The following is a 27,829-nucleotide window of genomic DNA, read 5'->3' as shown; positions in this document are numbered from 1 at the left end:
TTATTGTTTTTCTTCTTTTTTTGGTTTTTTCTTTAACAGTAGTTTTGTGTACTGCTTTTGCGTTATGGGATGCCCGACATTTGAAAGAAAAGATAAGTGAGAAACACTTTGGAGAAAATGATCACAAACCACCTGACTGTGCTACCAAAGAAACCTCAGACACTGATGTTTATCACCGGCCACCTCGAAAACACAACAACAAAAGCCATCTTGTAATCTCCCTTTTTGTTTTTATATTTTTTAATTCTCTCACCTTCCTTCTCTCTCCCTTTCGCTAGTGTGTGTGTTCTGGTGGCGTTGTTACTGTATGTGTATACTTAGGTGATCGACTCGGTCTAATTTGCACTACTGCCGTAGAGGGTAAAGGGTGGCATGTCAATATTGTAATCTGGCACTGCGCACACTGGGACTGATAATGCTGTTTTGGCGCAGTCTGGTAAAATCCAGCTTTTGTTGGAACCTCCATTTGATCCCATTAACGTTTATTTAAAATCGACCTGGCCATAATTTCATCCTGGCTCTGACAGAAAAGTACAATCCACATTATTATGCATTCTTTTTTGGAAAAATGGAAAATGCATACCGGTGGGGCTGGGTGGTATAAAATGTTCGAGATAGGCAAAGTATTAAGGATGTGGATACTATGTGTTTGAATAGAAAGTGAATTTTGTCAGATCACTGCATGTTGATCAGTGCAGCTGTAAACTACAAACAAACATGCTTGCGGAGAAGGCGGACGTTAAAAAATAAAATAAAAATAAAGGTTGCTTGCATTGCCCTCTGGCAACCGCTGTCAGGCCTGAACTACTTAACATGCTTGAATAGTGCCAAATTTTACAAGCGCAGTCAGGTTATCAAATTAGCCAACTGTGGTGTCGATTGACATCCCAGCCATTATGAGAGGAGATCAGGGCTGAAAACAACGCTGCATGTCACTTTGTGGTCGAAAAGAAAAGAAAAAAAGAAGGTCTGGTTTCTCGACCGGGGGAGAGAAGATTATTCAGATCTCTTCAAACACGCCTTTGTTTTTGTGTCTCTTTGAACACGGGTGTTGTAATTATATTTGGCTTACACCCTGCCTACCCCTCCCTCTTCTACACACTGTGGTTTGGTAGATTTCTACAAGGTTTGAAGGGTAAAACTAATGCTTTTACAGATGCATGTTTTTTGTTTTTTAATAGCTGGTATCTATTAATGTTTTCAAGCATTTCAATCTTAACTACTATTAGCCTTTTCATTTGGACGTTAGTTGTTACTTCTTTCGTTGTCAGTAACAGACATAGACACTATACACTCACTGCTGGGTCAGTCGTACTCCATATTATTTTTATTGTTATTGTTATTACCATTTTGTATTTTAGTTTTCCAATAATATCAATATGGTAACAGACACCTATAGTGGGACAGCCTCCGGACAGGCTCTGTTTAACCATGAGAGCTGCGTTTCTCGAAACCACCTCAGCACGGTGATTGGTTCGCTGGTTCCCGCGGCAGAGCAGTGATCGTTCTAGTGTTGAGTTGGCTTCAGGATACGCAGCCCGTAAAGGTTTTCTTAAGATGTTGATCCATCGGTGGTACGTGATGCTACAACCTTCAGCATGGCCGAGGGAAGACACCAAATTAACACACATTAGTCAGCAGGGCCTTGTTTTCCTGAAAAGCATCTGCAATGAGATAATGAGATACCGTAATATGGGCTTTGTTCCTATGATTCTGTTTGGCGGTCCTCTTAAAATCACCACCTTGGTACACACAATATTGCTGCATTTCAAAAAGTACTTTGTACAGCACAGGCTAAAAACGCTACGATGCTTTTGGGAGACAAGGTTTTCTTTACGGTAAGAGCTAGTGATTCCGGCTCCTATGTTTAAAAGCTGTGAAAAACTGCTGAGGAAAAAAAAAAAAAGCTGAGGTAGAAATTAAAACATTGCATTTGCGGATGATAAGGGTCTATATCTGAATTTCTGGTGTGATGTCACAGCTCCTTTAGCCTTCATCAGTTGACTTTTTGTGTCCTGACTTGGTGTCCAGACTTTTTTTTTTTCTTGTACTTCAATGCTTTCTTTTCTGAACAACATTGTATTGTTGCTGCAGTAAAGCTAGACTGCTGCAGTCTGAAAAAATGAATTGTACTGTTACTCTTGTTTAAAGAGCCTGCGCCATGGTGGCAAACATTCCTCCTATAAGGAACTTTGTAAAGGCCTCCTATACACTCTCCAAATCAACAGACCGAGCTGATAACGAGCCAGGGCCAACTGTCCCAGAGTTTCATGCCAACAGGGTTGCTTGTGTCTTTACCAGAATTACAAGGTGTCCACTTTTGCAAAAATGTTTGTTGTTGTTGCATCAAGCAAATTGGCCATACATTTAACACTGTTTGATAAAGGAACAAAGATGCATTTATGACATATTTTATTTTTGAGGACATTAGGAGCATAGAATAAAGAGAACTGGGGCTAGCAGTAGACACAGATGTGAGTCATTCTGTAGCAATAGTATAGAATGATTTCATGTCTGAGCAGAGGTTGAAAGACGACAAGGCATATATGTGTTTGTGATGGATGCACTCATCATACTTGATAATAATGACCTAAACCAGAGTTCTCTAAACGGAACACGTGTTCTAGATGTCCACACATTCCATCCTCGACTCAACAGATCTGATGGTGAAAGTTCTAAAATCTTCAGCTACACATTTTCAATCCGAACGCAACTGCCAGCAATTGAATTTCCCAAACGAATAAGTACTCAGTCTAAATGTGCTTTCTGTGACAGGTTCAGAGTGATTTGGATGGTGATTTTTAGCAGGCAGGTTATTTAAAAAAAATGTTGGTGGTTGGGGGGGAGAGCTTCAGGAGCTGAGCTTCTGTAAGCAGGACCTGTGAGCCAGGATACGTTCAGCGGACACAGCGGTCTTTTAAAAATTCCCCCCCCTCCCTCTCAGATTCAGCTGACCCTGATTAAGATTTGATGTTCTAAGCAACATGCTAGAAAACACGAGGGAAAAGGGCTCAGTGTCCAGAGGAGATTGTTTTTCTATTATTATTCTTTCTCATTATCATTTCACTACCACCCTGTAAGTAGGAGGCTCTCTTTCTGCTACACACTGTAGGAAAATCACTTAATAAAAAAAAAAAATACTTTTTTTTATAATAGGTAACTATAAGACTATCATTACGCTGTGCGTAACGTATGTACAGAGAAAAAAATCTTAGGTATTTTTTTGAGGAACAATTAATTTGTTAATGATATGTAGCTATTTAATTGTTGTTTTCCCTGTCCTTACATTGTAATCATTGCATTTTCTTTTTTGTGAAAAAGTTGATCTTTTTTGTTTATAGAGTTTGTCTTGTTAGAGTAAAGGTTCAAGTGCAGGAACACAGTAAACGTATGAAACCCCAATAAGGCCACTGGTGTGTCGGTGAAAATCGCTACTTCCGTTGGTCCCTGATGTTCTGCAGTCATTTAACTTGTGTTCGATTATGTCACTTCTGAGACAGTTGAACAAAAGAGGCCGTACTTTAAGAGGCCTCTTGAGCAAGTTGCAAGTTTTGCATTAATGGAACAATAATTTTGCCCCTAGCCTAGTGTGTCATGCCAACCATTTCTAAATCCTTTCTATTTAACTATTAAAAAAAATACAATAAAAATTAACAGTCATGGGCTAGTAGGCAGCTACGTTTTCGACCACTGCATGTAAGGAATATAAATTCTGGGTTTTGACTTTTTTTTTTTTTTTTTTTTTTTTTTTTATTTGTTTTTGGTCTACAGATGGGAACTGAGCTACAAATAAAACCATCAGTTCATTTGAGAACGCTTGTCGGATTGGTTTAACTTCACGGAAATCACAATAAAGCTGAACTGATGAAAACCTGACCGCATTTTCGTACATTTCTTGTACTCCAAGTGTATCTGCTTCATCTCCGTTACCAGTCACGGAGGCGGAGATCAAAGCTTTAAGTCATCAAACTCCTATTTGATGTTGCTTGTCCCATCTGTGGAGGCCATTTTGCATCTGTAATTAAGTAAACAACATGAAAATTGTGCAGATAAATCAAAGAGAATTTGTTCTTTACTCTGACTGTACCACATTTTCCAGGTCCTTTTTGAAGTGGAAGTAGCATGTACTTAGTGGTAGTAATACTCTGAACTGTAAAAAAAAAAAAATTGTATCAAGAAAACAGTCAATGTGTGGCTCTGTGTCTCCTCCTACTAAAAAGGTTTTGGCAGGCCACCTTTTTTGTACGTAAAGTAGCCTTGATGAACAATAAAGTGCTTTTAAACCACTGTCTGACTGACTGCGTGGGCCTCTGTAACTGTGTGTTTTGGGAGGGGGGGACTGTGTGTAATGGTTAAGACAGAGATGCTTAAAGGCAGAATGGGTATTGGAAAGATGCAGCTACATTGAGTGTATGGAAGGATGCGCTAAATTCTGAATTCCACATCAACCACTATTTTCACAGCAGTACAAAGCTCACAGATGTAAACAGAAATAATAAAGAAGCATTTTATTCCAGTTGTTTGGTTACCATACTTACAGAAGAGACAAAAGTGATTAACAACAGCTTAGAATAGTCAGATTTATGAGTTTAATCTCAATTTTGAGAATAAAATCAGGACAATTGTGACTCAACTTTTTATTTTTTTTTATCTCCTCTTCACATTGCACTTGTTTAAATGTGCATATCATTACACCGAAAATGTACATGTTAGGAGTTCAGACAAATAGGACATGATAGAGTAAGAAAAAAACATAAATTGCACAAACGCATGCATGCATCAACACAAACAAACCATTAAGACCTGTAGTTTGTCCGTAGGCTCTTTTAGATGAAACTGCAGTTGTAGGTTCCAGGTTTCTACAGTAACAGTAAATCGTTTCCATATCAGAAGCCACAGTTGCACAGTAACATCTGGGTGCAGGTTTCCTACTTTCAAAGGAATAAAGCTGGTTTCAGTATTAACTGTACTGCATGTATCACAGTCTCCAGTAAACAGACAGGGAGATGAAAGGAGTTGTCAACTGTGTTTTTGTAATTTCACAATGTATCTGAAGCTAACTGAATGAGCGAGCAGATGCAGTTAGTCAATGACTTTGCCAAAGGACTCTGCAAACCCATTACATGTGCTGATGGTGAGACTATGGGAGGGATTGTACCTGTGACCATTCAGTTAGACTTTTCTAGACAAACAAATAAAGTCCCTTAATACAAATGCAGGGTGATTTGTTGTGTCTTGTCTCAGGGAATTGAACGGACTCCAAACACTAAATGAAAGTGACTGATTACACATCATGAAGCTATAGGAACAGGTACGTTCTCCCTTGAATACAACAGCTTTATACACACAATGTGGAAATTTAACGTCAACTTTCTAAAAGGTAACAGTGAAAAACAGACATTCACTGAATATTTTAGAAGTAAATCAGATTATCTGGTTTTTTTTTTTTTTTTTTTTTTTTTTAACTTTATAACTGCTTTATTCTGCAGGTCCATCCCTCTGGTTGATCTTGAATCCAAATGGAGACTATTTTAAGGCTTTTCTTTCAGCTGATGTTTTTTCTTTTCTGAAGTTTTTATAATACGCTTGGTTTTGATTACTTATGTTTTGTCAGTGTCTACTGTTCCCTGCAAAGCCCTTGTCCACTGTAAATGTGAGGTTCCTTAAAAAAAGACAAAACCAGACAGAAATGGAAGGATCGGAGTGTTCCGTCCTTTGGAGGCACAGGGTTTGTTCCTCCAGTCCTTCAGATGCTCTCATCATCGCTCATATCCCAAATCTAATGAGAAAAACACACAATAGAAAACGAACACAAAAGTCATTATTTTGTCTAAAAAAAGGATGTCTACATAGCTCGACTAAATACTCTTAAAGGGGCACTATGCAGTTTTGGCCATTTCTTTTCGCTTTTCGCTCGCCGGTTTCTCTACAGCTTCAGAATAGATATTTGGCAGCTCCGATGTTTACTTGTGTCTGACTCGTCGCTCGGTCAGTCTGCCGATTCCTCTTTCTCCGTTTCTCTGACAATGCTTTCCTAGCTTTCTGCTTCTTTTTTGCCGGCTCAACCATGATAATACCTTGTTAGCCGGTTCCTGAATGGGCGTATGTGTGCAGTGCCGTGAAGCAATTCGTTACATTGCGAGACCTGATATCACGCGATACTTCCCGATGCTGAGGCCGGTGGCTCGCCGGCCGAAAGTTGCAAAGGTGGTTTTTCTGCTCATAGGCATTAGAGGGGAGTGAGACGACCACCATTCAACCCGAAAAAAAGTCATATAACCATTCCAATGACGCTGAAGCTGTTCAGTTAAGGTAAATTAGGCTTAAAAAAACTGCATAGTTCCTCTTTAACTCAAGGTCCAATTACTAGTTGTTTTTTATGGGGCTTTTGCAGCCTTTCCATTGAGTTTGCTCGGTGAGATGCGATTGAAAATTCCAGAAAAAGCTGGCAAGTGGACTTTAAAAGGTACCCTGTGTAATGTAAACAAACAAAAGTGTTATATTAATTGTGTCCTTGAGCTCTAACAAACATGTTGAGTGCATTCCCCTCCTCATAAAACATCTGCAAAGTTGATTTTAAAAAAAACCAAATACTTTGCATGCAAATGAGCATTGTTTACGTCCATTTGCTATCTTGCAGTCTTCTTCACTACTTATTTGCAAGTTGCCACCACGAACTGTCAATCAGTAAAATAGTTTGAAACTGGCGGCAGAAATGAGCATTGCATCATGTGTGTCTTCATATGCAGTACAAAGAAAATAAGCACCCACTCGGAAAAATACAGGTCCATAGCGCTTGTAGTTGAAAAAATCCCAAGGGAACCTTTCATATTGTTTTGTCAGACTACAATTACAACTTCAAGTTGTTTTGACATAATTTACTAGACTTGAAGATACATGTAAACATACACTGAGTAACCAAAATGATACAGTACAAACCCCAGTATATTGTAATACAATCCAATACAAAGCAATAAGGGCTCTGATCGGGGCTAGCCACTGATTTAAGTTAAAGTGTTCGAACCACAGAGGCTGCACTCATTTATTACACCTATTACAGGCAAAAAACAAACAAGAGATGGCAGATAAACAGGGTGAACAGACAGACTTCCTTCTGAACAGGTGAATGGTAAATTGGCTACATAATCGCATAGTAATAATTACCCACAGTGTTGGGGAGTAACGGAATACATGTAACGGCGTTACGTATTCAGAATACAAATTATGAGTAACTGTATTCCGTTACAGTTACAATTTAAATAGTTGGTATTTAGAATACAGTTACATTGTTAAAATCAGTGGATTACATGACGATACTTCTCTGTTTCACGAGTTTATTCACTCTGAATAAATTAAGGCAACTTAATGCATTTTTCAGAAGCCCCGATATGAAATAGAAAAAAATTGCTATTTGCGTGATCAGTCACAGTGGAGTCGGAACGGGCACGACAGAGCCAGGGCAGCAATAAGTTTCTATCTTGGAAATTCAAACAGCATTTCACATTAAAGAAAGAACAGGGAGAATGAAATACAGCTAACTGTGCCGTGCAGCCTCTGCTTGCCAGCAAACCTCCTTTCAGCGTCCAAATTATTCCACCTCCAACCTGAAGAAGCATCTTAAAGTAAGTTATTTTTTTGAATTAGCGAAGGGTAGTCGTCTGCTGTAGATTTACTGGTCACCTTGCTATTTGAACATTGACGTGGGACTTTCCATTCTCCTATACGTATACGTGCTGATTTACTAGCTCCAGAGCCGTTTAAAGACTGACTAGCCCCGTTTGACATGCTAACTAACGTTAGCTAAAATTAGCTCGTGGTAGCTTAGATCGCGGTTAGATTTTTGTAGTATGCAGTTCGGGACTACCAATACAATAATCTATGTGCTTGTTCAGGTACACATTCAGCTAGTTGGAATAAAAAGAACACACCATAATATGCCTGTTTAGTAAGCTGGATGTGATGGTCGCATTCCTACACTTATAAAACGCAATTCAATGTGGAAGTAATCCTGAAGTAATCCAAGTATTCAGAATACGTTACTCAGATTGAGTAACGTAACGGAATACGTTACAAATTACATTTGTGGGCATGTATTCTGTAACGAAATACGTTTTGAAAGTATCCTTCCCAACACTGATTACCCACAATGAGTGCTAAGTAGTTTCTTACTAGGAAGTGACAGCAGTGTGACACACACACACACACACACACACACACACACACACACACACACACACACACACACACACACACACACACACACACACACACACACACACACACACACACACACACACACACGCACACACACAACCTCCTTTTCACTACTGTTTCAGTAAACAACAGTGGCCTTCTCATGGCAGCAGATTCTTTACATTCTCTCTCTGTAAGACGTAATTCACATACCTCTAACACTGTCTGGAATGTTACACACACACACATGGTTCTGAGTGCACACACACACACACACACACACACACACACACACACACACACACACACACACACACACACACACAGTTTGACACATACATGCTGCATTCCTTTGAATGTGCTGCCTCGCAACTCAGTGAGAAAACCTGTCTTAAAGAAACCGAGAAAAAGTGTTTTTCTTTTTGACAGGCCTTTTATGAATAAAATCTGAAATGAATCATCAAAATAGTTGCTGATTCATTTCCAGTTAATGGATTAATTAACTAACTGGTCAGGTCCATAGCACTACTTGTTTCAGCTCTACACCAAAGTGATGATTACACACGCAAATGCATAAATCAGAATGAAAATCAAATTAAGATACACACATATAAGAATACTATATACTGATAGGTTTCCAAAACTACTTTTGTTAACGCTTTATTTTTTGGGTCTGTAAGAGGTTTTCTAGTCAGTGTACAACCAGTCAGTTGAACATGGAAAAACGTGTCTATAGGCGAGCATAAAATTCATCATGTATGGAAAGGAAATGATCCAATAATAAATTAATGAATATTTAGGTTTCCATGGGCCCATTCATACAGGGCCATTTTCTAAAATTAGCACTAAATGAGTTTTTCCTGGAGACCTCAGAGGAAATTGTCAGTAAATAATGATTTTGCCAACACTTTGTGCCTCTGTTTGTGAAGACAGGTGAGAGTACAGAGAAGAGACTATAACAATACACATCATTAAAGTACATGCTGTGTGTTGAGGCCCCACAGTAAATTAAAATGTAGTCTGCTCAAAGTACAGCACGTCTTCAACCGCACACATCAAGAGCTCTCAGTTATTTATACTGTGGATCCAGATTTGGCAGGTTCATGTAAAACAATCAATGTTAACATATCAATTCACTATAAACACTACAAACCTCACTAAATTTCAGCCTCATTAAAACAGAGGTGAACCCATTTTAAATTCCGAAAATGTCAAGAGATTGTGCCCTGGGATGATGCATTAAGGCAAAACATCTTTCACAAAAAAAGGCTACAAGCACTTAACTCATCACGGACGCCTCTGGGCTGAACCTGGTCTTTGAATTGGAATGAAAAAGGTGCAAGTACTCTGAACCAGCAGCTGCACTGCATGTGGTTTTTGTATTAGACTACAATACATCCCATGTGGAATCTTTCTGTGGAAATATGTAAATACACAAGCAACATACAAAAAAAAAGGTGCCTATTTGCCTAGCATGGACCTTTCCAAAGTTTAAAAAATTTGCCTTCTGAAACTTCTAAAGCTGCATCATGCTTGTCTAAAATAAGTACAAAAAGACGGTGTGTGGTTTAGGTGTAACATGCTGTAACTATTTCTTTCATTCGTTTGTTATTTGGATTCCATTTTAACGGGGGCGTTTTGGCTTTGTTATGGTCGGAAGCTTACATGCATGTCCATCGGCGTTCAACCATGTGGCCAAGTCATTTGTGCCAGGACTGTCTAGGAGCGAACTCTGCAAAAAGTTGTCTAACCTGTTCTGCAGCATGCTAACCTGAACAGTCTACTGAGTACAGGCTGAAACTGTTGTTTTGGGTTATTGCTTTCATTAGTGTAACTTCAGCAAGCCTTTTTCAGAGAGTAGTTGGAGAGTTGCAGGGCAGTGTGAAGAATGAGGGACAAATTCATATCAAAGCTGGACATTCTGCATTTCTGCTCTACTGCTGCTGGGGAGCGAGCATCAAAAGGACAGCAAGCAAAGAGCTCTTTGAAACAGAGTGACACTGGAGCCCCTCTCTGGTTGGCTGCCACGCTGCACTGATGGTGTGTGTGTGTGTGTGTGTGTGTGTGTGTGTGTGTGTGTGTGCGTGTGTCTGTGTTTTGAGAAATCCTTTGTGCAAAATGAAAGAGAGGGGGAGGGAGGGAAAAGAGGTGACCTTATGTAACATGAATAGCTCCAGCAAACTGAAGCCAAAAACTTTACTACACTCTTTCAAGCACGACTAGTACTTGGGATGTTTCTCAACCATTTAGCTTTGTTGCTGCAATGCATAAGCAGATTTCTGTAAATCCCAGATCATAATATATTACTTCTCGGGAGCTTATTGCAATCAGTAACTTTTTTTGTTATCATTTGTTTTATTCTATTCTTGGTCCCATTTTGTTATGTACTGTAACATACTGTGATAATTCAAGAGAGTTAATGTTCCATGTATTGGCTCGACAAAACCCTAAAATATTCTGGTGAAGTATAGAGGACAGTCACTTTGGGCTCTAGGAAATTGTGATAGCCTAGGCATGTTTCACTATATTAAAAAGTAAACATTATCGACAAAATAAGCAACAATTAAACGGTTAGTTTCTCTCACTCACACACACACACACACACACACACACACACACACACACACACACACACACACACACACACACACACACACACACACACATACAAACCATGACAGCATCTCAAAGGGATTGGCAGCAACACAATCATCGACACATCTTTAACTTTGAAGCAGTCTTATCGCTTCAGGACCTTGAATCACTGCAGGTTAAAAAGAGGATAGCTGGATGTTTTATAAAGTCCTAGAGTAAGCTGCATGTAATCATTGTGTGAATGTGTTTGTAATCAGTTGGGCTCCGGCTGATATGACAACTATAATCCAGGCTAGTGGTTGAAACAAGGCTGGGATCTGATCAGATAGAGGAGGTTTTAGCTGGAAGCTGAGGCCGGTGCAGTCCGCCAACTCTCTGCTGCTGCTGATTATTGTTCCCCCCCCCACAAATACAACACAAGCCTCAGCATGAGGGTCTTTAGTCATATTTATCATTCAGCAGGCCTGGGTCAAAGCACTGCTTCTGTAAAAGTAACGCCAGAGCAACAACATTTATTTGCTGTCTGGCATAACAGCTTATCAACAAACAACTTTTCAGGTGATTTCAATGACATGACCACTTTCAGGCAGATGGCTCTGGATTGAGATTCAAAATACGGAGCCTACTTACAGGAATACATCCTAAGTGTGGGGTGTGGGTGGCCACAGTGGGAATCAAACCTCTAAAGCCATTCAATTAGACAGCGCTACACAACCACTGATGGGCTTTGATATTAAACACACATCTGTTTTACATATTAGAACTGACACCAAAGCACAAAGAGCAAAGTCAAGCTTTCATCATGGAGACTGGCTCCATCTGATGTGCATTTAGTGGACCACACAGAGTGACGTGGTTTATGGCTGCTGGATACAACAGTGACCGTGTGCTGCTGGTTGAGGAAGGAAAGGAAGAATCCAGTCTAACTACATTTCGGTTCCATTCTTGTGATTTTGGTTAGTTGATGCAAGTTTTTACAAAGCTTAAGAGACTATGTGGAGGACGGTGATTGATCTCTGTCACCCCTCTGCTCACTGGAGAGATGCGGCAACTCAAACATCTTTTCAGATGTGGAAACGTGACCATACGGGTGTGAGTCTTCACTGGTCTCAGGATTCGATTACGATTATCCTGTCAACGATTCAAATTGATTCGATATCCTGATGCATCACAATGCGTCACCTCCTCAATACTATTATATATTGCTACACATGGTTTTCGTCATCAAATTCAAGCAGTCAGTCACTATATATATATATATATATATATATATATATATATATATATATATATATATATATATATGAACTCCCCTTTTTATTGTATCTTCTCTTAAAAAAGGCACTTCCTGAATGTAGCGGAGTCTGAACACAGCAGACAACAAAAGACAAAACCAAAACAAGCAACGACCGGAAAATCAACAAGTAACATCAGTAGGCAACAGTCGATTATGGTCTGTCCCTGCATCGATGTAGAATCGTCTAGGTCCGCATCGCGATGCATCGATTAATTTCAACACCCCTAACCATGCTGGCTCCATCTTTTGTTGTTTGTAAATGTTCGTTTTTTTCAGACATTTACGGAAAGAGCCACAATGCTTGGGTAAAATTTGGCACGTGCTGCTTAGCGGTGAGTTGAAAAGAACAATACTATGAAGAAGAGTGTTTTCAGTTCTCACAGGCTGCATCACCGATACATTTCTGAACTTTGAAGTCTTAATTAACGACCACTGTACCCCAAGGGAAGTTACCATGAATGAAAATGGAGAATGTACTGTTGGGAGGGAGTGTTGGTCTGATTATTATGGTGGGTGTATAATTTTGTATCTGTATCTAGCTTACAAGAAAACAATCTAATCAACAAACTTCAAATTTGGCTAATTCTTGTTTTTTAAATACATTTATTTACTGCTTTTAATAAAGAAAACAAGATGCACATTTAATCTCTTTTTCTGTGTATTTAACCTCGAGCTACTGGGGCCTTTACAGTGATGTGATAGCATTCACTTCAGACTTGTGTCATGATGAAAATCTTACTATGCGACTTCCAAATTAAAATCTTCCATCACATTTATGGTACTTTATGAGCCGCATGTCTGAAAATGGCTTTATTCAGCACTACGGGGATTTAAAACTCACAAAGAGGTAAAGGCTCAAACAGTCACAAGTCCAGAAAAGATTGATTGTTTATATCCTAAACTGGAGTTTTGGCAGATAATTGTTCATATTCAGTATTAATAATTGTGTTCAAGACTCGAGAAATAATGCATGCAAATCATGGTTAAAAAATGCCAATTGTAATCGGGTGTCACAAAGATTAGTTACTTTCACGTCACAGCTTTACTGTCTGATCCCAAACTGTGTTAACTCATTCTTTCCGATCTACAAATTAAAGCTGATGAATCTATCAGCATGTAGGACCACCGGCACTGGGCAATTACTTCAAACTTCATAAGGGGTGTCAGCTATGGAAATTCTTGTTTCCTCAACAAATGATCTAACATCTGTTGGCTAGGGGGATGCGTTTGAGGATTTATGTAAATGAGGGGGGAAGGGGGTACTTCCCCTTTCATCCCCTCTCATAAGGCCCCCTAAGGGCAGGTTTTACACCCAGAAGGTGGGAGGACGACCCACACAGCTACAATTCAAGATGAACTTGTTCAGAAGTGAAAACAAGAAGTAGATACACTAGTTTTTTAAATGTTTCTGCTCAGAGCAGTTTGGTGGTTGCCAAACCATTTAAACACTCCAGATCTCATGTCCCTTTAAATCACCATACAACCATACAACTTTGGATAAATACACATACACATGAATCTCACACTCACAGTTTAACTGTGGGTTCAGGGTGGTTGATGTAAATAAATAGTGTAGTTCGGGTGTAGCCTTTCTGAGGATTCAGTATGGCAAGTATTCAGCTGTGAAACGGCAGCACTTTGAAGTAGAAAAGACGTGATAAGGTCTAGCATCACCTGAGGGGAGTCTGAGGGAACAAGCTTTATCTGGATTAGCTGGAAGCTGAGCCTTTATAAAGAAGAAAGAAACACTCCTATTATTATGGTTTATTTAATCCTAACGTTGGGTTGGATTCAAACCATGTAGTGGTGTGTGAAAATAAGGTAGACAAAAAAGGGAGGGATTGAGTTTTATCTACTGAATGTGAGCTGGGGATTACAGGGGTCCCTTCACTTGAAGTTGGATTTATTGAGAATCTTGTCACCTTTGTCATTTTCATGTGACAGACAATCTTTCTACTGTTTCCCTTTATTGTGTCTTCTCTTAGGCTTTCTATAGGGAGCATTTTTAATAATTTCTGTTTGCGACCAAATACCTGCAAACTAATAACATTCAACTTCAGCTGTATTTTTTTGTTTGGTGCTAGTTAGCAAATGTGAGCATGCTAACTTTAAGCTAAACTAAGATGGTAAACATTATACCTGCTAAAATCAGACAGCTGCAGCTGATTCAGAACGCTGTTGCTCGAGTCCTCACTAAGACCAAGAAAGTGGATCACATCACTCCAGTACTGAAGTCTCTACACTGGCTTCCAGTGCCTCAAAGAATTGATTTCAAAATACTTTTGCTGGTTTATAAATCACTAAACGGTTTAGGGCCAAAATACATTTCTGATCTGCTGCTACACTACGACCCACCCAGACCTCTCAGGTGGTCTGGGACAGGTCTACTTGTTGTTCCCAGAGTCAGAACTAAACAGTGGGAAGCAGCGTTCAGTTTTTATGCTCCACATATCTGGAACAAACTCTCAGAAAGCTGCAGGTCTGCCGCAACTCTCAGTTCTTTTAAATCAAAGCTAAACACCTATCTTTTTGATGTTGCCTTTCTTTAAATAACTGTTCATTTGTTATACTGAAGTTGCATTGATGACACTGTATGACACTCGATAACTGCTCTTTAATGTTTAATTTATTATACTGCACTGTAACTTTTATTTGCGTATTTTATATCTCAGTTCTTTAATTTCTTATACTGCACTGTCAATTTTATTCTTGTCTTTTAATGTTTTAATTTGTTTTTTAATCGTTTTCTAACTGCTCTTTAATGTTTTATGTAAAGCACTTTGAATTGCCCTGTTGCTGAAATGTGCTATACAAATAAAGCTGCCTTGCCTTGCCTAAACATCAACATGCTAATGTTAGCGTTTAGCTTAAAGCATAGCTGTGCTTAAGTACAGCCTCAATAGGTTGCTAGCATGGCTGTAGACTCCTAATCTTGTTTGACTATACTTGATGGCAACATACATTCCCTTTGTGGTGTTCTGTTTATTGCTCAGAATATGTGCAAGGCAGCAGGGCAGAGCTGCCGGAGAAATAACCCATCCTGTGACACCCTGTCAGCTGAAGCAGCAACTGTCACCAGGATGGAGGTGCAGCATGTTGTCTGGAGTAATGTAGGAGGCCTGTTAGGGTTACTGTATGTGGCTACAGAAAACTGCATATCTCAGTGGTCCTTTTTGTAATCCCAACGTGTGCAAATGCTAGGTGTGTTGGGCCAAGCAGATTTACTAATTTATAAAATATGTTGGCCTCCTCCATGTGCTCTGGTGCTGCCATCTCTACTGGTCTCTTAAAATATTTCATCATGTGTGAGATGGATCATTCATTATTTTTATTTTTAAGATGTAGATTATTCTATTAATAATCTAAGGTGCATGTCTTGCAGGAGGCTGTGCTGTAGTCTAGTAGTAATTAAAGAAGGGGATATACTGTTAGTTTGTATCCAATAGGCATCCATGCGTGTAAAGGCTTTAATGCTGCTGTTCATGCATTAAAACTGATACTGATCTTAAGCCAATAGCTGTATCAGGATGCTACAATAACGGTTAAGTAAACATGTTAAGATAATCAGCCATCTTTAGAAAATGAGAATCGTAACATTCTGGGTCATTTTAAAATGAGGGAACAGTCTTGGTGGGTTGCACAACAGGTAGGCAAGAAGTCTATCTAAATTATTCAGCAGCCTTCCATTTCTGATCTATTATGGCCCTTGCACAATTTGGAGTTGCTGTAAATCTAAATGGTTAAATAAATATTCAGACTTAATTTTGTTCTGGGAAGACACTGTGTCATGTTCCCATAAAAAGATCAAGTAGGATTAGTGTTAAACTCTATTTTGTCTTCTCTTCCAGTAACATTCTTAAATAAGACACACACATACACAGGCACACACACGCACAGCAAATACACAGACGCTGATGAGTGCATATGCATACCCACTTTAAGCAGAGAAAATGACCTCATGCGGCCCAATGTAACTCCAACTGCTGCTGTAGCACGTTGCATTCCAAACTACATTCCTGAATTCCCCTCAGATATTCCTACACAATGTGGCGGGAATCTGCAGCGTGGTGGTTTCACCGGCAGAGAGGCAATTTAAAGTAGGGTGAAAAGGTAAAAGGTCAAACCGCTTACAAAGTAAGGAAAATAAGAGAGGCTGTGACCTGAGTCTCTGGGTCTCTTAGTTACGAGTGCCTAGCAGTGAAGGTGAGAAGACCGTCAGAGAATACAATACTAAAACAAATCCTGTGCCCCCTGTATGGAGGCATCAACATTTGTTGTTTCTCCACTCTCACTCCCTTTAATTTGTCACTTGTCTGTCTTTATCTTGCAAAAATAAGCACATATCATTCATAAATTTAGAGTATAAAAGCAATCTGTAAAAACATGTTGGCGTCTACAGTCTGACAGCAGGATACTATGGGTCGCATTTAGACAGGGTTGCTTGGTGGGGAAAGTTTGCCATATTCAGACTTGTCCTGTGCAGGCACTTGACTTGGTTTCTGGGTGGTGCATTCAGATGATTGAAATCAGCCGCACCCAGTCTGCGCCTTCGAGGTTTGCCAGGGTTGTCTTAAATTGAGTATTTTGAAAAATAAGTTGTAAATGTGTCTAGCTAATTTCTTGACAATAAACATATGCCTTTAATCCCCAACAAATCAGGCAATAGAATAGGCAGACAAATAAAAGAGATGCTAATACTGAGGTTAAAATATGTAGTTTACTGCAGTGCTGAACGAGTATCAAAGTAAAGTAAGGGGCATTGTAAAATATAGAATACAATTAAAATAAGATGTAAAGATGCAAATTTCTCTAACAAAGCACATCAATGGTGGTTCAACCAGCTTTATTGCAACCCTTTGCAATGTGCTGCATGTGGGAATTTATGTTATGCAGTCCTAACATACACGTTGCTTATTATGATGGGAGTCTAGAATAGAGCACGACCAAACTGATATAACTTTATTTGTGCCAATTTCAATGCATTTTCTCACAGAAGCAGATTGTATCAAACACCCAGAGGTGATCGTCTGGCACAAATGACAAGCACGTTTTTCCTTTGTTTGTTTTTAAAGAAAATCCCAACCAAGACACCAATATAACTTTTCACCTAGTGTTTGTGATGACTACCGAAACAACTGCTATTAAAACAAACACGTGGTTTATTTCATTTCATTTTCTCATCTTTAATATGACTAATCTGTAAAATATAAATATACAAAAGTCACACATGTCAGAGCCCATGTGAGGAGGGCCGTCATGTTCTTTGTATGCTGCTTTTTCAGTCCTTAATTTTCTGCTCATTACCACTTCAGGCTATCCAAAGCCACCCAACAGTAAAAACATACTACTGAAGCACTCTAAAGCTCCTAATGCCTACTGTTTAAAGTAGTTCCAGATGCCTCAGTGGATACAACATGTTGGGACTGTGTGATCCAGATTTGAAGCTGTAGGTGTGTCTGATTTGGAGGTAATTTATCTAAAAACTGGGAACAGACCTTAAAAGTGTTTAAGTCTAGACATCCCACACACGACAACTATTATATAATAATATAAGTATTGACAATCAGAAAGGGGCACATGTACGTTTAAGCAACAGTTTGAAATTTTGGGAAATACTCTTAGGAAATAGACTCCGTCCATCTTGGTCCAATTAGTTATGACGGCCAAAACATAACTACAATATTATTGGTTTAACAAGTGTAATGTGTGGCCTCGCCTGAAGGGCAGTGTCTCATTTTCTCTGTAGTCAAACTACTATACGATGTTCCTTTTCATGCCAAAAAAAACATTGTAATCTGAGTTCAACAACTCATGGCCTCAATAACTCAACCCTCTACATAACACAGCAAGCTGTCGCACCACACAAGCCATTCCTTGGGTTGAGGAAAACTAAGCGAGCCAAATCCAAACTTTTTCCACATTGAATGTCTCCCTCGTACTACAATATGTCTGGACTGAGATCACACAGATTTAGGTAGCTTTTTTCCTGTCCTGTGTTTTAAATTATCATGTTGTGCTCTTCATGTTGTGTCCGCTTGTGTGTCCCTTTTGTTCCAGGCCTACAGCTCTCAGGGGGAAACACTGTGAACAGGCCACAGGCTGGATACGTCCATGTGTGTGTGCGTGCGTATCTGAGTGTGTACATGTTGTATTCCCCTGAGACTTGCGAAAGGAAGAGCAAGAGGAGATGGGTGGAAACAGGAAGAGGATGGTCACCTACTAACCTAACCTAACCTCCCTTCTCAGCACCACATGTCCGGTCCACTTGGTTTGATACAAAACTGACCCATACACTCACATTTAACACTAAATGTACCATGACTTCCTATGAATGATAACAAATTTCCTTTAATCTGACGTCGGACAGGTGTCAGGGCAGATTTCAAAAACTATTGGACAATCTGACAAGCAGTTCTGATGGGGTTTACTGGACCCTTAAGGTGGTATATAACTACAGAAAAAAATCAGGACTGAAAAGGCCATTTAAACTTTAAAGGATAAGGCTAGCAAAATCAACAATTCATTAATTAGCCCCTCAATACATTCCAACATCCCTAACCTGTCTCTGGCTCTCAGCCTCAAGCCCATTGGTTCCTACTGAAGATGTACATCTTTAAGAACATGTTGCAAACATACGTCTCAAAAAAGGCTCAGTAATGTCCTTAAACAGCTATTATTATTGTTGGTTTGGTTTGGTTTGGTTTAATTCGGAATAATTAGCCAGCAATTCATTATTTTTGAAACCTAATTACCTACCACATACTAGATATTTATTTTGTGCTGTAAAATGAAGTACTACCACTGTGGTTCACCTGTGGGCCAAATTTTCATTAAATGTGACTCATCATCAGCTATAAGGGTACGACCACAGATTTTTATTTTGTGATGTGACAGCAATGTGCTTCATGGTATGATACAGCCACATACTGTATCGTGCTGACCTGACACTAAATAGTGCATTAAAAAAGTTAGTTCTTTAATTTAAGTCCAACTATTTAAAATTAGGTGGCAGCGGGCAGGTAAGAGAGTGAGATAAGAGAGAGGGTGAATCACAAAAGAGTGGGGCGATAAAGCCTGAGACGGGCAAAAGGTTGAAGGTAGGCGTAGCGAACAGGGACAACAGAGGGAAAGTAAAGGATAGCATGGCTGGGAGTGAAAGTGGTTTGACAAAAGAGATGGTTTAGAGGCGCTCTGGTGGGAACAGAGTTAGTTTGTAGGTCCCAGCTGAGGTCACATCCCCCGGCTGTGTTTTCATAAACTCCTGAGTCTCAGGATAATCAAACAAAGCACCGGCACTCGTAACACTCGACCCAGATAGCAAACCTTGGAACCAAACCTCATTACACTGAAACACCAAACCAGGAAGTGATGAAGCATCCTTTTCTCTTTTCCTCGCTCTTCCCATTTCCTAATAAAGGGCGGACGCTCACTCCTCTTCCCCACTTTTAGGGAACTTTACTCAGACTCGGCTACCACCACCACCACCACCTCCCCTTTCAGTCGAGTCACAAGGCCAGCTACAACAACAAATGGAGTCTCTCTCGGCTGGGTGTGGTGGCCTGCAGAGCAACAGCTGGATCCTGTTGTTTCTCGTGGGACACAGACTGACTGCTCGCACTCTTTTTCAGGACAGGACTCCTGGGGTCCCTTGGGGTACTTCATTTTTGAATAAAATATTTTTTTTGCTCTCTTAGGATTGTTGTCCTTTCTAGGCACAACTCTTATCTGCCTTTCTCTTAACTGTTCACTGATTTTCTCAGAATATATCCCTCACTTTTCAGGTACTGCTTTTAAACGGTCTTTGCCAAACAACTGACCCTCACTCCTAGCTCCTCTTCTCTCTTGGATTTTCTCTTGTTCTACTTCTCTGTTCTTTCTCTCAGTTAATCCGTCTGTCCCCATCTCCCTCTTCCTTTCTCCCACTGTATCTCCTCCTGGGCCCCATTTCCCTCTGACACATTTCCTGTGTACTAGGGGAGGTTATCAACACATTTTCTGAGTCATACAAGTGCTTCATAACACAATACAAAGTTTCTCATACTTATTAAACAACTAAAACATTAACAACACACACACACATTTAGCTTGGATTCATTTTCCAAATTACACGTAGTATGACACTATAAAACAATTTTATCATTTATAATTATTTATCACAATTGCTGTAAAATATAAAATAAGTCCTTAAAGGAACACACCGACTTATTGGGACTTTAGCTTATTCACCGTAACCCCCAGAGTAAGACAAGTTGATACATACCCTTCTCATTTCCGTGCGTGCTGTAACGCTGCCTGACGGTTCCAGCATTAGCTTAGCCCAGCAGAAATCCTGCAGGTAACTGGTTCCAACTAGCCTACTGCTCCCAATTGTGACAAAAGTGACAAAATAACGCCAACATGTTCCTATTTACATGTTGAGATTTGTATAGTCACAGCGTGTACAAAAAACAACTTAACATGAGACACAGCCATCTTCTAACAGTAAACAAACCGGGAACTATATTCTCAGACAGGCTTGCTGCGAGTATATCACTCCGCCCAAGTACTATATTCTTCCGCCTGAGAATGTAGTTCCTGGTTTGTTTACAGTTAGAAGACGGCTGTGTCTCATGTTACGTTGATTTTTGTACACGCTGTGACTCTATAAATCACAACATGTAAATAGGAACACGTTGGCGTTATTTTGTCACTTATTCGGAGCAGTAGGATTACTGGAACCAGTCACCTGCATGTTCTGTGCTGGCCTGATGCCGCTGGAGCCGTCAGACAGCGTTACAGCACGCACTGAGATGAGAAGGATATGTATGGACTTGTCTAACTCTGGGGGTTACGGTGAATAAGCTAAATTCCCAATAAGTTGGCGTGTTCCTTTAACAGCTTGAAGTCTTCATTGAGCTCAGTTGTCTGGTGAGGCATTAGTGTGTGTTTGCAACCAGTATAAACTCTACCTAATGAACCGTTTTGAACGTGCAAGTAACCAAATGGCAATAACAGATCAACTTCAGAGGCTGTGTGTGTGTGTGTGTGTGTGTGTGTTGCCAGTTCAGACCTGCCCTGAGTTTAATTAGAACTGTGAGTCAAAGCCAACTCACGTGTGGTCAGAGGAGCTATCAAACACTAGTAGGGCCCCAAGGGCACACGCACAAACACACACACACACACACACACACACACACACACACACACACACACACACACACACACACACACACACACACACACACACACACACACACACACACACACACATGTAACAAACAACCTTCAAGAGAATAAAAATGATGAAATCAAAACAGCGTTTTTCGCTTTGTTTCTCGGTTGTTTCAAAAATCTCATTTCTCAAAAGGGACTGAGAGCAAATAACATTCAAATGAATCAATCTTTACAAAGCAACAGCCCTGAAACACACATTTAACACTTCAGAAATGGTAACTGTGAGAGCTCATTTTAGAAAATGAAATCCCTGTTCAGTAGTTGATTGAACAAACCAAAACTATTTTCAACACAACACAAAAAGCATTCAGCCATCAGCTCTTGGACTTCACACTGGCAATACTGGGAACCATGAGGCTCAATAGGCTACACACAGATGTTCCTGAATAGTCAATAATAATAGAGTTGTTTTTATTTAATTTTTAGCTTAACTGAAGTGCGTCATTACAGCAATTTTGTTTTCACGTGAAAATTAGGTCAGAGGGAATGATGCCAGTCACAGACGTGTGTTCATTAGAAAAAGTGAAAATGAGGCCACAAACACACACATGTACCCGTGCCATTTCTGTGTGTGTGTGTGTGTGTGTGTGTGTGTGTGTGTGTGTGTGTGTGTGTGTAATTATCTGAACCAGAAGCTTGATGCTATCACCGTCTTCTATGTGCTGGACGGAACAGCATCAGGGGGAAAAGATAAGAACTGGCATTGTGGCCAGATGTACATAGATGTGTGCATGAGTGTGTGTGTGTATTTCTTTTTCAGGCCAGAGCTCTAGGTCAGATTACCTGTGACCAGCCAGGCAGACGAGAATCAGGAATAAACAGTCCTGCTCTCATTCTAGGACTCATAAAAATACGCTCAATGGTGTTTTTTGCCCCCAACTGCTCCTTCCAGGCAGCGCTGCGACCGCTGCCTTCAAGGCACCTAACCCTAACCTTAACCTTAACCCTAACCATAACCATAACCAGTGCCTCCCAACGGTGCCTTCCAGGCAGCGCTGCCTGGAAGGCACCGTTGGGGGCAAAAAACACTGATAAACTAAAAATACTTTGACCAACTTTAAATGTGTATGCACATACATGCTTGTGCTTATTTAACCATTATTTAAAAAAAGTAATTTTAAGATGAAATAGCTGTAATAGTTTGTCTTAGGCAGCCAAAACTAGTTAAGAGTGGGATGCCATTATGTTACTTTATATTTAGACTTCATATTTAGGCTGCTGAGTGGGCCTTCACTTATTATATGTGTTAAATAAAGTACATCAAGTGAACGTTACCTTGCAAAGTGCATGCCACAATAGCACATTAACAGGACACATTGTGTGTTTCACATGCTGATAACGTTGACTTCCTGAGATTTCAATGAAATGATTTATCAACTACCCCAGCAGTATACAGAGGGATACAGGTGCCACACTTGAGCTCCACGATAAAGTCAGTCAGGTAAACATCCTTTAAATGCTCTCTATCTTTGCAAGTGTACATTCTACCTTTCTTCATTTACCTGGGGATGGAAAAGAAAAAGATTGTCAGCATGATAACTTTCCAGAGTTGTAAAACTATTTCTCAATCTGGGCTCCCTGGATCACATTTGAAACCTGTACCTGAAACAACATGCTCTCATCAATGAGTCCTTGCATTTTGTTTTAACACAATGTTGTAATCTATGTTGTGAGAAATAAGTTTCTAGGCAATTAACAAAAATAATGAATGATGCTTTTTTTTCAGAATTTCAATGTCATGCCAACAACAAATAAATGGTAGACAACAAACCTAACTAGAAGGGCACGCAGACTTTCACCAAGATCATGCCCTATCTCGCAAGTTAACGAAAGTGTATCTGCCCCGTAATTCAGATCTGCTCCAAAATGTTATGGCTTCTTCTTTGGTGCATGCTACACCCACCCATTACGTTTCATGAAAATTGGGCCAGTAGTTTTTCTGTAATCCTGCTGACAAAAACTAAAGATAAACAAAACAAATGAACGAACTAAAATGAAAACATAACCTCCTTGGCGGAAGGAATTTGAAGTAAATTAAAAAATTGTACATGGGCTCTGACATGGGTCGAGTCGTTCAAAAGGGCTTTTTTGTAAACAAGGTAAACATTTGAAGACATCAACAAAATGGGAAAAAAAAACACTGGCAAAAATGCAGTTTTAGAAAGCCTTAAAATAAAAGGTGGAGACATACAGGTACAGTACATAAAATGTTGATCATATAAAAAATGTTGATCTTTTATATCATAATGTCAATTAAAGACTGCTTTTCCATATTGAGCTGCATACTTTAGATGATAAGCCTCAGTAGCTCTGTAGCAAAACAATCCCCATTGTGTGTGAGTAAGTGAGTGAGTGAAGGGGTGGGAGTGAAAGTTCACTCTAAAAGTGCAAAGCCAACACAGATACAGAAATAGTCGTTAAAAGCTACCGATGAGGAAGAAGAGTAGGAGCTAAACAGGGACGAGACTACTGCACAGTCCGTTGCAACGCAGTCATCTGTCTGTCTATCCAAGCATACAGCCAGCTACCAGGCCAGAAGAAGGCATCACTCTGGACTCACTGGCGCCGGGGAGGAGAGGCCATGTATAGGAGCAGGGTCACTGTAAGTTTTCCCACGTAGTGAAGAAAAAGTTGGCTTTATGGGTCCTACTTATGACTTATGAAAATAAGTCCCCTATGATTAATAATTGGTAATTTGGAATGGGCCCCTTTGTACTCAAGATTACCACCTACAGTACACCTCTTCACCGGCTCCAGCCCTGTATACAAGTGTATTAATAATATACAGCCCACCAAAGAAGTATCCCTCTGTAGTAGAGTAATGTGCTGGCCAAATCATATCACCTGCTATTTTCACACTCTATATCAATTTAATCTCGGTCATCTCCATACCCCTTTGAAAAGACTTAAATATACAAAATGAGACAAAAGAACAGGATACATCACTGACTGTATATCTAAATATTTAGTTCTTTTTTTTAGTACGTTCTGTATCTATACAGGGGCCTCATGTATAAAAGACTGCGCAGCTTTCATACCAGAAGATGGTGTACGGCCCAAACTTGAAAAGTACCTACGCACAGAAATATTCACATGTATAAAACCAGGCGTACGCCAGGTCCTGTGCACCTTTCCTTTATACATGACAATCAACGTGACATTGAGTGCATGTGAACGAGCCACCAACCCTGCCTTGCCTCCTCCCATACATGAATATGGAAATGACTATAAATCCACCCCCGATGTCACTTTGTGAGGTTGAGGTGCTGATCGTGGAGGTGAGGCAAGAATGTTTTTTTCTGTTTGGAGGTATGTCATCTCGGATAAGCAATAAAAGAAAATGCCCAGAGTGGCAAATGGTGACCGGGTGGTGAATGCACCGAACCATGGCAGAAATAAAAAAAAATAAAAAAATAAAAAGGTCTATTGTCAAAGTGGAAATAAGAGAATAGTGGCAACGCCACACCAGTTACCGAACAATGCATCTAAGTGTTATAGTCCGGCAGCCCAGAGCCTTTTGATCAAACGCAAAAAGTAACAACATTTGAGAACAGGGGCATCCAGGGGATGACCTCTCATATGCAGATATGGATGTTTGCCGGAGCCCCACTTCTGCGTTTGGCCCCTGGGGGGCTTTTGTTACTGCATGCCACTTTTTTTTATTTATTTTTTTATTTTGGTAGCTTTGTTCCTCATTTTTGTTGTTTTTGTTCGAACTTTTTTGTGGCTTTCTCAGACATTGGTCACCTTTTTGTAAATGTGTTGATTTTCCGACATTTTTGTATGCTTTTTGTTGACATGAAGCCCTACAAAAATCATCAAAAGAGTTCCTTAGCCCTCATAGAATTTAGCAAATCAATCAAAAACAATGATTTTTTTTTTTTTTTTTAACAACAACAACCTGTTTCACAGTCTGAATATTAAACTCTTCTTCTGGGGGGAATTTCTGAGTCTCAGAGTCAGCAAATCTGCCATATTCGGGCCTTGAGTTTGACACGTGTAGCCTAGATCAAACGAAGGAGGTACCACATGAAACCACCTTGAAATGAAAAAGCACATCCCACCGAACCCGAAAATCACCATGCCAGACAAATTACTTGCTGCAAAGGGCCTGCCAGACACCCCAATATACAATATCATACAATTGACCTAGATTAAATGTTGAGAGTACCACTTCAAACTGTTTCTGAAACAAGTGTGCACATCCACAAAGTACAACCATCAGCATGCCAGACACATTTTCTGCTTGATCGATGCAATTACAGACTCATGTGAGCAGTGGGGCTCCGGCAGACATCCATATCTGCATATGAGAGGTCATCCCCTGGATGCCCCTGTGGTCAAATGTTGGTACTCTTTTCATTTGATCAAAAGGCTCTGGGCTGCCAGACTATCAGTCCAAACTACACACAATAAGCAGTTTGAACTCACTGAACTCACTAAACTCAAATTTCTAAGTGTTAGTAGGCTCAGTGAAACAGAGTCCAGCGCGAGGGTGACCCCACCCATGTATCCGCTGCGCCACGCATGGATGAAATAATGAAATAGTAAATAGGACTACAGTAACAGAAATACTGTATGTGCAGAATCAAGATAGTCAAGACGGCCCAGTGTTTGGTGGACCGAGTCGGGGTCATTTCCTACACCTTGTTCACTTAATAGCCTACAAATCATCCACGGGATCAATTAGGCATCACATGAGTTTAGCCCACCCTTCCTGGGGAGATGGATCCAAGCGTCCCGCCTCCTTAGATTAGAATTCGCCACGTTACAGAGCCAGAAAAGACATTGCGGACGGCCCGCACATTCTCACGTCTGCTCAAAAGTTTGCGTCGTTATTTTTTTATAAATCACACCGTGTGCGGGAAAACCAGCGTAGGCAAGCTTTTCGTGCGTATGCAATGTTTATACATGAGGCCCCTGGTTATTTATATGTGACTGGTATTTTGCTATTAACACTGCTAGACTCAGATTACCTCAGCTCCAGAAACGGAAAAGGGTCGACATAGTGATGACATAGCTGGCCCACCTAACCAAAGTTCTGGATGAGTATCAGCCCTAACACAGAATGTGTGTTATTTAACAGATGATTTGTCCTCTCGGATGTTCATGAGCAATTTAGACTTTTTATGATTCTTATAGTGAACGAATGGAGTTAAATAGGCCTATTGTAAACCTTAATTGAAAAACAGCTTGGTATAAAAGATCCAGTGTTTGTTTTATGATTTCAAGATCTAATTAAAAAGAATAAATTATGCAAGTAAGTAATATTAGGACTGCTTGGACTGTAATAAAATTATACTTTCAGCAAAAATAATTTGGATATGTTATATAGGATAAAATCACTTCTGTAACAGGTTTTTCTGTGTTTTCATCTTGATTGCCATATTTATACTAACTCCTATTTAAAATGTTTTCAATTCTGTTTGTATGGGTTTGTCTCACTCTGGCATCAGTCCACCAGGGCAGCCTTTGTGTACATGTAGTTTTTGGCCAGACGCTGCACTGCACTGATAGCTCATGAAGAAATGTGCTCTAAGAGGGTTGAAAAGATGTAGACAAAGTTGAGAAATAAAAAAATATATATTATTATCTACTATGGCTGCTATTATGCACTATATAGTAAATACAGAATAACATACATGTCAACCTTGGGAGTCCCAAACATTTCACAGAATATTTCTCTACAACAAGAGATATGCAGAATAATTTGTAACCTAGGAGGACACAATGCAAAGTCAGTTGAAATCTGAAGTTGGGACAGTTGTCAGGTAAATAATTATTCACAAATATAGCTACCCAGGAATTTACTACCAAAATATACTCACATCTACTGTATAAGGGAGAAAAACCTTCAAACACTCAGGAGAGGGTTAGGGAGGTCAGCAAGAAAGGTTATACGCCAAGCCACGGACTTGCTGACTGCTGAATTTAGCCTGTAAAGAACTAGGAAGATTTAGACCAACTATATATATATATATATATATATATATATATATATATATATATATATATATATATATAGTACTCAACATGTATGTGCATGCGTGTGTGAGAGAGACAGCAATCAAGAGGGAGAGAGGAACTATGTACAGAAATGAAGCATAGGAGGTGTCTGTACATAGCTGACATGCATCCCTGCAAGTAGAGCACACATTTATAATTAGCAGTGCAATAGATGTCAAACAGACATAGCTGGGATACATACCGGACATAAATACAGACGTGCTTAGTACCAGTCATACATGGTGACATATGTGTGTCTGTGTGCACTTTATGTTTGTCATTAATATATATAAATAAATAAAACATGCAGGATGAATGTGAGAAGAAACAGGCAAATTATACAGTAGTACTATATAAATATAATTAATTATTAGTATTTTTACATATCGGTACGGAATGTCAACATATTTTCCTAATAATTCCCTTGTAGGTTTCCTGGAAGGACTGTAAGCTTATCTGTATACATACTTCACATTTCTGTAAGTGAAAGAAATAATGAATTTCTCTGAAAATCAACGACTGCTT

The 27,829-nt window shown here is 39.7% G+C and overlaps 1 protein-coding gene across 2 annotated transcripts in view; it reads right to left on the bottom strand.

The window, feature by feature from the left end:
• Nucleotides 1-4,493: 4,493 nt before the first annotated feature.
• atg7 (ATG7 autophagy related 7 homolog (S. cerevisiae)) overlaps nucleotides 4,494-27,829 on the bottom strand; it is a 66,306-nt gene continuing 42,970 nt past the window's right edge. For both annotated transcript variants that reach the window (XM_028575938.1, XM_028575939.1), the window contains exon 19: nucleotides 4,494-5,779. In XM_028575938.1, the coding sequence (XP_028431739.1) occupies nucleotides 5,747-5,779 (33 nt within the window). In that variant the 3' untranslated portion in view covers nucleotides 4,494-5,746. The remainder of the gene's footprint in view (nucleotides 5,780-27,829) is intronic.

The sequence above is a fragment of the Perca flavescens genome, chromosome 4, assembly GCF_004354835.1.
Source record: "Perca flavescens isolate YP-PL-M2 chromosome 4, PFLA_1.0, whole genome shotgun sequence".
Lineage (NCBI taxonomy): Eukaryota > Metazoa > Chordata > Actinopteri > Perciformes > Percidae > Perca > Perca flavescens.
The sequence above is the reverse complement of the archived record's forward strand: the minus strand, read 5'-3'. Positions and strand labels throughout refer to the sequence as shown.